Raw genomic sequence first — 13865 nt, forward strand, 5'->3', positions numbered from 1 at the left:
TCCTGGATTCTCAAAAATCCTTGCAATGCCTTTGGGAATGTCTGAGTTTTGTGACTCAAAGCGCCGTCTTTCCTCAACAAGAAGGAGATTGCAGTGCATATTTATATGCAGAGAGAATCCTTCTGATAAGTCTTCATGCATGTGTTATCTTGTTGACTTAATTCATCCAATTTTGCATGAACAGTCTGAACAATTTTTAATAAGTACCACAATTATACATTCTAGCACTGACATGCTGTATTAACAATTCAAATAAATCAGTTTTCTAATATATATATATATAGAGATATATATATATATATTGGATTCATTCGGTTATGAAAAAAAGCACATAATAATTAAACAGAAGGCACAAACTTTTTCTAAATTAAATGCACCCTTTTCAGCTTTAAACCAGCTCTTTTGCTAATAGTTTGGTTTATCCTTTGAGAGAAATGTATGACCTCTAAATTTTTGCAAGTTTTGTTGTGGGTCAGGCAGGTCTATATCATTCCATCACCATGTTTTTGGTGGCCTACTTTATCATCACAATGACTGTTCTGTCCATTTGTGCCATCTCCACTAATGGGGCTTTAGAGGCTGGTGGTGCCTACTGTATCCTCTTTAAAGCTGACACAGTTGACTGCTGTAGCTTAAAAATCTCACTTGGGTGTTAGTGATTAGGCTTTGTTAAGCGATGATAAAGTATCCTTCCTTTCTGGGGTTTTTCCATCATGTTTTTTCTTGCTAATGTCTGTGGCTGTGCTCTGTTTGTTTTGGGCTTGATGGAGGCCATCATGTCTACCTTTGGAGTACCAGAAGGTAAAGTTAATTTAACATTTTGAGACATTCTTGATGTGTTGCATGTACTTAAAGCATTTTATCACTGTTTGTTAGATAACACTGCAGCTTTTACAGGCTCTCATCAAATGTTGCCATTGGGATAAAGGTGGTGCCTGCTATACGGTACTATCCTCCTCTTTCTGGGCTTTGTAGTCTGTTTGGTAAGATTTTTTTTTCTTTACATGAACCATTGAGATATGTGAGGTTTGTAATTTATTTGTATGCTGCTTATGAACAATACATTTATTAAAGAGGTAATGATGGTGATAAGAAAAATAAATTGCAGCTAAATCAATACGCTGATTTAGCTGCAATCAACATATTGCAGTTAAATCAATGTCACCACACCACACAGCTCCAGTCTGCTGTGGTGATTTTCTGTTGGACAATCCCAGTTCAACTGGTATCTTTTTTTTTCATTTCAAAATTGCAGGAAACAAACAGCAGAAAGCTCTTATTTTTGTGCTTGTTTAACGTCAACCACAGTGCATTGTGTAGTAAAACCTCTGCATCTCTGCTTAAAAAATTAGACGCCATAAAATCAGGAACTGACTTGTGATAATTTCATTAAAATGTAGTGGAAACAAATCTACCACAAAGGGAAAACAAATATACTGTAGATGTTACATTTCAGATGCTATCCTACATTTGTTAGAAAAGCAGAGGACACGCGTAACATGGAAAAGCTGTATAAAGGTCCCTGAAAGGTAGTTTTCACATCTTTTAAGCAAATTCCAATGCAGTGAAACAGCACTCCTGTAAAGGAAGTTTTGCAGTTTACCATTTATGATAATTATATAGGTCAAGATCTATGCAGTGAATGCCAATGTCGCTTAATTACACTGGTTTGTTTTTACAGGTTGGAGCCCACATTTATGCCAGAGCTACCATTATTATTTTTATCATCGTTTTTACTGTTCTGGTTTCAATCTTCATTAGTTTTTTCACTGTTGGCCCCCCAGTGTTGATTCTACCAGAAACCTCTTTAGCCAACAACACAAGCAGAAGGACTGCTAACTATACCGGCCTCTGGCTCTGCACATTGAAGGGAAACCTATTCTGTAAGTGTCAAATAAGTTTGCAAACTTATTTTGATAGATGCTGTGTACATTTAACACATCTTGTTTTTATGAAAAAACAATCTCTGACCTCTTTTTACCCCTTAAAGCTAATTACACGGTTGACTACACCACTGGTGGCATGATGAGTTTTGCCTGAGTATTTGCAGTCTTGTTCAACGGCTGCAGTGGAATCATGGCAGGCTCTAGCATGTCAGGTATTGTAATGTTGAAAAGTGCAGACGCCTACTCTCAAAAAATACTGTCTTTCTCAGTGGCCAGATTTCATGTTGTTTTAAAAAAATATAAAGCAGCTCCAGTGCAGGAATTGGATACGTTTATGACAAAGCTTGTTTTTCTTTTCTTTTAAATTGTTTTCAACACTTTAGTTGAAAAATGAAGCTACTGTAATTTTTTCATCCTCCAGTTTAAGTTAAACACTCATTTATACAATCCAGAACTTCTTGGTCCACTCAAAATGTTGTTCTCTCTGATTAGACTTGAAAGCTGAAGATCTCATCCACACAGCTGAGAATTTTTAATGTCCTTAAGGCTCAATACTTAGAGAAGAATTAATTGTGATTCTTTGATTGGTGCCTATTAATCAGTGAAATGGGAGCTTATTTCCTCATGAAACAAGGTGGAAATTATTAAGGAGACACTCGCAGTCCCAAATGAAGTATTTAATTTAACACCCATCTCCCATTTTGACAATTATCTTAACACTGTTCCTGTTGCACTTATCCCAGGATGTATGTGTTGTGCCCCAATACAATTCCATATCGCATTTCAGAAGTTGATGGGTAATTTCAATGTCTAAACCATTCAGAAAATTAATTTGTTGTTGCTGTTTTTAACACAGTAGATGAGCAGGAAGATGCCTCTTAAAAAATATCAAAACAAAATGGCTACAATAAAGAATTGCAAGCGAAAATTATGCAGGACAGGAAAAAATTCAAATGTACTTTTTTGGGGGGATGAATAGAGGCATTCTATGGGACAACTTGTAGGCTATGTCAATATCAACCTTAAAAATGTGCTCCATGCAAATTAAATATAAAGCAATGAGACCAAAAACATTCTGCACAGTATGTTTGTGTGCATAAAATACATACCTTTATAAATGTATGCATGAAACATTGTTTGTCCAGTTTTAGTCCGGACAATCCAAGGGTTTTGAAGATGTTGTGTTGCCAGTTTTGTGAAAATCAAACTATTACAAAATGGTGGTGAAGTCGTTTACGTTCTAGAAAGCCTTTGCTGTGTGTTATTAGGTGATCTAAAAAATCCCTAGCTACTCCATCCCAAGAGGAATGCTTGCAGCTGTTCTTACAACCTTCATTGCATACAATCTGCTGAGTCTGCTGGCTGCAGGATCCTGTGACTGGTTAGAGAAAATTTACACAAAGCTGCAAAATATTCCTAAAAATGGAATAACTTGTCAAAAAAAATCATTGTTTTATTGGACTGTAATCTTATTATTACAGTCCAATAAGATTAACCAAAATGTTACTGTTCATATTTCTTGGACTATGTGTAGTTACCTTTTCCAGAGAGACTACAGTGTTCTGGGGGACATCAATGTATGGCTTCCTATGGTGACAGTTGGTATCTACTCCTCCGCCATGTCTGCTGCAATGAGTAACCTCTTGGGAGCTTCCAGGATCCTGTATGCTCTGGCCAAAGATAACTTGCTGGATGAGAATATAAAACATGTTCTGCTGTTAAATGTTTGCAGAGTTTACCAACCACATTTTTGGACCCTTAGAGAGTTTAAGGTCTTATTATACACAGGATATAATGTCTTAACAAGTAAGCTGTTATGTCCTGATTTATCTACAGTACATGTGAATTAAAATAATCCATAAGCGGTAGAAATGAATGAATAAACTAATGAGCTCATGTAGATAAAATGAGGTGATTAAAGCAGGTTGACTCTGCTCAAGTTATTCATTGATTGTTTAGTTTATCTAATTAGGCTTCTCTTGTGTGCTTGTCTAAGCATTTTAATATTCATCCATCTGTTTAAAATTGGCATTGCTCCTTATTGTGACAAAATGTCACTTGTTACTGATTTTCATGGTACAGGCATTTTAATCATCGTTTGTCAACAGATGGCTTGCTCTGTTCACTTAGAAGGAAAAAACCTTTTCCATTGTTTGTTCAGCTTCACAAGTGCACGATGACTCAGTTGTTTGTGATTTTTTTTTAGATGATGAGCAATATGAGAGATTTTCCTAATGTTCCACATTTGTACAGATGGTGTCTTGGTGCTGGGGAGGAGAAGTGGAAACCCCTGGGTTTCTGAACTTATCTGCTGGTTTCTTGTACAGGTAAATCTTTAGCTTGTGGTGTAATGGTTTAAGAATGAATCCCATTTACCAATCCATATTGTTTTTCCTAACAAAGGTGGACATCTCTACTTTAGGGGAACATTTTTGGTTATTGATGAGAATTGTTTTAATTATCTCCCACACCTATCCATAAGTTCTGTAAAACATGGCGTACACAAGTTTTTAAATAATTGGCCACCCTTTATATGACCCTACTTTTTGTGTGTTTGTAGCAGATGGTAGGCCCTCTTAACTGTTTTCATGGTAAAGGCCATCTGTTGAAGGACAACAAGGATTTCTAACCTTTTAAAAAGATGCATATCACAGACCCCACTCTGTGACTGTGTTGGCCTATCACTACATGACTGAGTTGCTGTCATTCCCAGTTGCCTCCACTTTGTTATAATATTGATAACACTTGGCTGTAGAATATTTGGTAGCAAGGACATTTCTAAAGTGACTGGATTTGTGCATGTGGTATCATGTACCTACATAACATTAGAATTCAGTTTCAGAAAGTGATAAATTCTCTATAAATATGTTTAGAAGCAGCCTGCGTGGCTTTGTGCAGGATTTTATACACATATGGCAATTGGGATACCTGAATTCAGTGAATTGGATAAGTAGAAGAAGTTTTATTTATGTAGCACTTTACCAGCAACAAGGTAGTTCAAATGTAACAAGTAATACTGGCAGTTGCCTTGTTATGATGGAATAACTTATGTCCTATTATGAAGTATTTAAAAAAGTTTAACTATAAAAGGCTGGAAATGTGTTTCAGAGAATCAGTTAAATGTTTTCTCTTTTCCTCATTGATGCAACTTTTTTGCAATAGACTGCAACTTTCAATAGATGTGGTAGTTTGTTTGGTGGTGGTTGTCTTGAAGTAAACATGAAACATTATTTCAGACTAATCTTATCATCTAACCACTCCAAGAGAAAACTAAATATTTGCATCATCTTCAGTTTCATTTAAACAAATGTCTTAATATTAAGCTGTCATACTATAGTTATATTTTCCAGCAATTCTGAAGGTATCACATAAACTGAAGTTGTGTGTTTCCTCCACTAGGTGGTGTTATTTGCTGGCAAATTGAACACCGTAGCTGGCATTGTAACCATCTTCTTGTTGGTGTATGCTGCTGTAAATCTGGCCTGTTTGGCTCTTGAATGGGCATCTGCACCAAATTTCAGGTACTGGCACTGGAGGCTGCAGAGATTTATCTGTTTTGAGATTTACCTGCCTGAACAGTGTATCAAAAAATGCTTAGTTTTTTTTTTATGTTCTAGACCATCTTTTCGTTGTTTCACATGGCACACCTGTACTCTGGGCATCTTTGGCTGCCTAGTTATGATGTTTCTTATTAGTTCCATTCAGGCTTTTGCCAGCATAGCATTTTTGCTGCTCCTCTGGATGCTCATACACTGCCTGCCTGGGGCCCATCTGCAACTGGGGCTACATCAGTCAATCTCTCATCTTCCATCAGGTATTCAGGCATTCAAATATTTGTGCTAATTTTTTAAAAGCCAGTTTCTTCCACTTCACAATTGGGTGCTACTTTTTGTTGTATGGTTATTTTTAAAAATCCTAATATAATACACTGAGCTTTGTAGCTGTAACTTAAAATTTGAAAGTTCAAGGAGCATAGATCATTTTTCAAGACCATGTTAATGTAAATTGTTTATGTTTTCAGGTTCGCAAGTACTTGTTGCTTCTGGATGTGCGGAAGGACCATGTGAAGTTCTGGAGGTGTTGTTGATGGTTGCAAACCCTCACACCTGTACGAGTCGTGTGACTTTCATCAACGACCTGAAGAAAAGCGGCCTGTACGTCCTGGGACATGTGAAGCTTGGACTGCTTGGTAAGTGTCTATCAAAAAGCTACAGCACTCCTGAGAAGTGGATATTTCACACTTGCAGTTATATTGTTTTACTGCATGCCAGTGGTAATTATGGTCGGGTGAAACTCTGACCTCCAGGTGTCTTGTTTAGAAAGATTAAGACTTTATTTTCATCAGATTTAGCATTAATCAGTTGGCGTACATCTAAATTCACAAACGTATGCGCTGGGTTTGGAGTGACTTGTGTAATTATTTATTATCCATTGCTTAGGATATAAAAATATAGGTTTTCTCTAATTACTCACTTCTATAAGCCACATCAGCAAAGTTGGTGCTTTCTTCATTAAAATGCTGGGCAACCAATATCAATATTTCCACGTGATTAACAATGTCAGCATAAGAGACTGATCAGTTTGAGAGAGGTCCCAAATCATTTTTGGGTCTTTCTGTTCCTAGATATAATTACGTAACCATGGTATCTTTTCCTGCTGAGACTAGAAAACTACAATCATGTTAGAAAATTATATTCTTGTATGCCTCATTTGTTACGCCACTGCAATGACGCAAACTGTAGAACATCCAAATTATTGGTACTCCAACCACCACAATCAAAACATGATTGTGTCATTTACTGAGAAACTTCTAACGCAGATTGAACACACACATCTTTTGCCGATAATTAAAGGTCTGTCATTATGCTTCTATCGTTTGTGTCTTTTGTAATTGTGCAGATGGTTTACCAACTGATCCCCTGCAGAGCTGTTATAATTCCTGGCTGTCTTTGGTGGATCATTTAAAAATCAAGGCGTTTGTGAACCTAACTCTGGCTGACTCGGTTCGGCATGGAGTTCAAAATCTGCTGTTCATCTCGGGCTTTGGTAGGACCAAGTCACTCAATTTTTAAACTCTTTGACATTTCTCGCGTATCATGCTAAAACATCTGCTGGCTTTAGGTGGGATGAGACCAAACACTCTTGTGCTGGGTTTTTATGATGATTGCACACCTGAAGATGGCCTCACCAGTCAAATTATCCCATCAAATTATCTCTGATTCAGTGTGTGCAGCTACAGCCTCTGAGCTTCTTCTTCTTCTCAAGGAACTTAGGATATCAGCTTAACTTTACTGAAGTTCTAGGCTAATGCTGACATATTTACTGTTTGATATGGCTAATTAATTTGGTTTGTAAGATGCTTAAGTTCCTGACAATTTTGTACAGACAAAAAGTACAAGGTGTAATTGTTCTCAAACATGGTTTTAAAAGTTCTAAAATTTAACAAGTAGCTCTTCTGCCTGGCTGATGTATGTTTTCACTCGTCATTATATATGAAAGTTAGAATTTTTGTGTTTGGAGATAACCTAAGGAGGACCAATACAGGGGAAATTGTACAGATGGGGAAAATTGAAGTAACCTATTTATTATTGCTTTCATTATCAATGTCATCTTAAAAGTGAATTTAGTAAAAACTGATTTATTTGATCAACAAAATAATGTACTCGGGCTGCGCCAGTCTTGCAAGTCGTGCATAGAAAAATAGTTTGTTTTTGTTAGTTTGTTTTTTTAACCTAGCCATGCAAAAATATGACATGATGATTAACTACTGGTGCAAGAGACAGTTGAGACTTTTTGTTTTTTTTTATTATAACATGTTATTCTCTCATCAAAAACACTCATGGAGTATTACTTTGATTCTTTCATGCTCCCACGGCAGCCTTTCAGGGGTGCCTAAATGCTTGCGTTCACAGCGTTCCTCTTCAGAGCTGCTGTCTCCAGCATAGCTTCTCCCTCACAAAGCTCCTCCAGACTAGCGGCAGCAGCAATGGGAAAATACCTAGTGGAACTGTGCTTCTGCAGAGCTTATCAGGAGCATTATTGAGGAGACATGCTGATGGACTGTTGAAAAGAGGAGCTTTTCAAAGAGACAGATGCCCACTTTCAAGGCATTTGAAGTCAAATTTCTTCTAAGTCATACTTAATAGATACAGCATTTTGATAACTTTTGAGCTATGGAATGATGCATAATACTGCTCCACTTAAATATACAAATTTCTGAAAATGTCAAAGGATTCAAGTAAATTGCATCATAGCTTTCCTGCAATGCCCTCGCCTGTTCTAAATTAGCATAGGCCAATGTGGTTTGATACTTGACCTACTTTTTTGCCTAAAATGAACAGTTTAGCTCCAAATGATGTGCTTCTATCTATTCACAGTGAATAGAAAGACTTTACGTCATGTACTGATTACTTCACTCAAGACATTTCTTGTGTGTGTGTGAAGGTTCACCTCACTCAACAAACATCAGCAAATAGGTGATTAAGGCATTTTGCCAACTGATTAAGCAGAGTCATTGGCGGCAAATGCCACGTGTGCTTTGACGAAATTTCCATGAGTTCATTCTGGCTGAGTACTGACACCCACCTACACGTCTCTGACAAACAGCCTGTGAGAGAGAGTGTATCCCCAGATGGCGACAGGGTTGGCTCCATCTAAGACAAATGGGCATCAAGATGCTATGAACTGCTTCGTGTTTTCTTGGTATGTCTCTGTGGCTTGAACTTTATTTGGAAATAACAAATTGGCAGCTGTTCCCTCGAAGCCTCCGGTTGCTCAGTTTGGATGGATGGATGTCAGCTCTCTCCACCTACTAAACCAACAAGTAGAGAGGGGGAAGAACTGACTCACTTCCGGATGCTGATGAGATTCACTGATAATGGAAAAGCACTTTAATCCTTGTACATTTTATTGTGACCTTTTACTAAACTGGTGCCGTGTTTTTTCTATACATGTATTTTATTTGAGTAGTTCCCGTTTTCAAAGGTGGAACATCACCTCACCACTTAAACTCCAAGAATTTGAAATCACCATTTAACCTAATGTTTTATTTGTCAGAGTAACCTGTGAAGATGTGTGTGCAAACAAGAAGCATGTTTTTAAAGCACTCCCACTTTAGCTTTATGTGCACTATTCTCTACAAATCATTTAAAATTAATTTAGAGAAGGCCTCAAGAGTTTGACCTTCTTTCAAGTTAAGTTTTTAAGTACTTAGTTATTTTTGAAACTGCAATATACAGTAAAAATCCTTTATTTATAACACAAAATTACAACCAGTTCCCCTTAATATAAATATTTGTAACAAAGCAATGTCTTTAAAGTTCCAACCAGATTAGAGCAAAAACTCACACATGCAAAGAAATCAAGGCAAATTAGTCCCCAAATGAAATTATCAATAAAAGAAAAAAGACATTTATTGAACCCACTTACAAAATTGTATTAAATGCTTCCATGGAAAGAGCTTTTTTTTTCCAACTTTTCTCCTTTATGGAGAAACTAGTGCATTCATTACTCATGTGTGAGTTTGACCCACTGTGTCTTCTACACAAACGCTTCAAATCGTAAAGGTTTGTGTTTGGGACTCTTCTATGCACTCTGATCTTTGGTTCTTTCCATTTTTAGTTGGATCAAAGTCAGGTGATTTGATCATTCCGGCACAGTTTTACTGTCTTATCTGAATCAAAATAACAGTCCCCTTGTTTGTGTTTGGAACTATTGTCTCAGTTTTATAGGTTTTTTACCGGCTTGTCCAAATCTTCTGCTTTTACCTTTAAAACAAGTTTTAGAATGATTTTTTTCCAACAGTTTAGCATCTGAATCAACAGTGCGCAAAGAGGCAATTGTGTTGAGTGCATTACCTGTAATTTTCAATGGATAAAATTGTACCTGCTCATTTCAAGACTCTCAAAAACTGTTTGAGAGTCTGGTTTTTGGACAACTCTTGTTTGAAATTTTCATTTCTATGCACCAGAAATGTTATGAGGGGCACCTGACCTGGTTACGGCTGGTTTACTGTGATGTTCTTCTGGATTATGGCTCTAATAGCGCTCACAATGGTACATTCAGAAGTTTAGAAATGCAGCTGTAATCACTGTATATTTTGAAACATTAAGATTTTGGGGACATTTTTTTTGCTTTGCCAACCATAAAACCCCAATACTTTCTAATAACAAACCTAAACTAGCAGATTCCTTTACAAATAGCAAGAAAAGCTTAAAACGGCGGTTTCTTTGTCTTTTTACAGATTCATTTCTTGACATTTAATGAATTTTTTCTTTTTTAACCATTAATTTAATCCGAAGACTGATTTGCTTTAATTACTTTTGATGTGCGGGATATTTGGGTTGTTGCTGACATTTGGTGAGAATTTTATGTTAATGACCTCATTTAAACTAATAAAAAGCTGACATGTTCAATGTGTATTTTACCAGCTATAATTTAAATGAAAATAAATCTGTGGGGAAGAACTAAGCACACACCCACAATATTTTTGTATTCTCTTGCATCATTATTAAGATTTGGCATGTAAGGTGGGTATTTCTATTGCTTTCATGTCAACATGTGAGAGGCTCTTAAAGAGGGTGTGGATGCTGAAGAGTCTGGGGAAAAGACAGTCTTCTCTTTCTTCAAAACAAGAACATACTGGATGTAGTTTCTCTTTGGCACATAGATTCTGGCTGGATCTGAAATGCTTCTTCCGATCAGTAGTCAGTTCCATCTGTGGCCTGCGTCACGTTTGCACCACAATTTACATGTATTGTCACCAGCCCACGCATTGCTGAAAAATTGCCTGTACAGTAGGAGGGAGAGCGTTAACAGACTGAGGCAAGCCCTATTAGGGAATGCAACATCCACCCTCAAAATATCTTAATCAGTTGTTCAACTACAGCACGGAACAAGAGAGGTGCCGGCATAGCTTCACACATCCAAAAAATGTTGCAATCACAAAGACTTTCCCATTATCTCGGCAGTTGTAAGGTGTCAAGAGATTCCTTCACTGACTGTGGGAGGCTTTGGACATTCTGTTTTCAGCTAAATGTTGATGTCAAGAAGGACAGAGGACTAGCTGAAGCCAAGAGCAGGACAACTCAGGAAAATAGTTAAAATAGGTTTAAATTTATCTGCATGCTAACAAGCCTAACTTCTCTCATTTTTAGCCATGACTGGACATGAAAAATCCCATATTTGGTGATGTCTTTTAGTTCATCTTTATTTTTAGTCTTTCTTATACAAAGTGAAGGAAACAAAAGTTCTTCATCATAACAGGACACAATAAAAAATGAAGGAGCTCAACATGAAATATAAAACAGGATGTGTATGTAGTTAACAGAGCTGATGTTGGTTTGAAGAAAGGAAACAATTCTGAGAAAAGCACCTTAAGCATTTCTTTGCACAGCACCAAAAATGTCTAATTGGACAGACAGTATTTTTAGGAAGAAAAATAATTATGTTCCAAATGAGAAGCCAGGAACAAAGACAGATTTAACAAAGGAGGCCCAGGAAACCTCATGTTTCTGCAAAGATACCTTAAAAAGTGGGACGGTACTGTGAAGATGACTGAAAGGGATACAGAGATGCATGGATGGAGAATGTGTTAAAAGACCAGATATTGGCAATATCATATTTATGTAACAATACACCTTGGAATGTCCTGATCAATACATAAAAAAATTATCTCGGAGTCCTAAGTTGTTAATCTCGTTTTTTTTTTCTTTTAGGCCAAGAAAACCATCTCTAAAAATGAATTTAATAATAAATTATGAATAAATATATAAATGTGTCATACATATTGTTACTGTCTCTTAAATACTGATCTACCTGCTTTAACAGCAAGAACATAAAACCAAAACCCCTAAAACCAAAGGGACTAAACCAGTCACATTCAAACAAATGAAAAACAAGCCTCATCGTAATGAATTGATCACCAGACTGTTTTAAATGACATTTTGAGCAGGCCAACATAGAAAACATGCAATGGCTTTGACCCATTTATGATTTTCACTTTTAATATTTTATAATTTTATTTGATGTAGGTTTCTGATAGACCTGACTGAGTTGTACCTGCTTCAATCAGTTCAGAGAGGCAGGTTTACGTTTCTGTACGATATGGATGGAGGAAAATAACCTGGCTGATCAATTTCTCGTTAGCAAATAGATTTGGCAGGAGCTTAAATGCATCCTCTGATCAACAGACAGAGCCATCTGTGGCTTACGTCAATTGTGCACCAGAATTCTACATTTCTCGTTTACGTGTATACTCACCAGCCTCCACCTCACTGACAAACAGGATGTAGGAGGGAACGTGTTTGCAGACGTACAGTAGAAGAACTCTATAAGTGGATATCACGACCACACTTAAGCAAGAACTTTGTACTCATTTTTAAAACAAGAAGGGAATAACAGCCTTTTATGTGCAGAGAATAGCATTACTGTAATCACAAAATCAATCAGTGTCAATTTAATGAAGACATCACAAAATGATGAAATGCTGCAACCCTGTTATTAATGGTCAGAAAATGTATTAATGTATTAATATCGTGGGGAAACAACTTGTCTTCTTTCCTTAAATGATGGGATTAATAAAAAATATATTTTAAAACAGTATTTTCAGATTTTCAACATGTTTCTTGATATCTGATGAAGTTTACATAATATATAAAATTAAATTTCACAACTGCAGCACCAAGATGAAACTATGAAACCATTATAATTTTTGCCCCCTTGTAAAATATATGTGTATCGTCTTAAAATAAATTCATCTCTTAATATTAGACTATACTATCAGATTGATTATCTTCTGACAATACATCTTATTAACTTAAAGTTGATCTTTATCAATGACCTTTTAATTTGAAGTTGATCATTTCAGGATTTCGTGGGTTGGGAAAATGGGAAAGACATGAATCCATGCAGTGCATGTAAGTCAGATGTGTGTTGTCTTGATAAGTCAAGGAATATTCTTCCAGAATAGTTACCAGCCAAAACCGCTCCATATCTGCAACCAGAACAATGATAAAAAAGCTTTAAATAACTGTGATTGAGATTATAAGAGGATCTATGTTTATCTTGCCACCACATGAGCAGGATAATAACGGGAGGATTAAAAAAATCCCAAGTTCACTGTTAGAAAAGTGCGACAAATATTTATTTTAAGATTTATTAAATATCTTGACCAGGGCGTCAAGGGCGCAACATTATTGACAACAGTTTCCACAGAAAAGACCAAACTATGATTAGAAGAAAATTGTGATACTTTCTCCAAGTTTCATCCAGGAATGCGCACATTTTTTGGGTGAGAAATTCTGCTGACATTTTATGCTGAAAATTTTTACATTTGAGTTTGTGAGTCTGTCTAACAATTCACTGAGAATATTTTCCCATCCGATATGGTTAGTTTGTGCTTTTACAGGTGATTTTGTGTTTACAGGCAATGTTCAACATTATTACGGTTAGTCAGATAACAGGACAATTCAATGTTTATTTAGCTTGAAAGAAAGACCAGGAGCTGGCAAAAGTTTATCGTGAGGAAGATGCGTATATTTAGCCCAGTGGGATATTAGCTCACAATATTAGCCCGGGGTCTGTGCTAATGACGTTCAAACTGTGGAAATAGCACAAGTAGATGTGAGGGTGGGAGGCAAAGACTGCAGGATGTTTTGTCCTGTGGGAGTGTGCAGTAAGCTTCTCTCTTCTACTGCCCACACAACCCCGGTGAGTTATTTGTGGCTCGTTCACACACACACAGCTTCGAAACTCGTGTGATAATTTATTGTTGTGTGTACAACTTGTATCTTGTTGTGGTTTTGTGGAAAATTCTTCTAAGCAATTAAAGTAGCTCAAATGAGAATGGTTTTATTTCAAGTTTAAAGTTAATGCTTTTTAAAGTTCACAATGTAATTACAGCATTTAGCATCAAAGATAAATGACAGAACATATTGTTCTTTTCATCCATGTTTTACCTCATGTGCCCCTTTTTTAAGC

The 13865-nt window shown here is 36.5% G+C and overlaps 1 protein-coding gene across 1 annotated transcript; it reads left to right on the plus strand.

Moving 5' to 3' along the window:
- The first annotated feature begins 896 nt into the window (after positions 1 to 896).
- On the plus strand, positions 897 to 9014 carry LOC102220495 (solute carrier family 12 member 9-like). Its single transcript, XM_023335045.1, is given in 11 exon segments — positions 897 to 983; positions 1785 to 1883; positions 1991 to 2098; positions 4140 to 4213; positions 5286 to 5407; positions 5504 to 5636; positions 5638 to 5700; positions 5908 to 5962; positions 5965 to 6075; positions 6786 to 6932; positions 7008 to 9014. Coding segments are annotated over 9 exon segments (825 nt in total). The 5' UTR covers positions 897 to 983; positions 1785 to 1883; positions 1991 to 2076; the 3' UTR covers positions 7106 to 9014.
- Positions 9015 to 13865: the final 4851 nt, after the last annotated feature.

Source organism: Xiphophorus maculatus, chromosome 6 (assembly GCF_002775205.1).
Source record: "Xiphophorus maculatus strain JP 163 A chromosome 6, X_maculatus-5.0-male, whole genome shotgun sequence".
NCBI classification, from domain to species: Eukaryota; Metazoa; Chordata; class Actinopteri; order Cyprinodontiformes; family Poeciliidae; genus Xiphophorus; species Xiphophorus maculatus.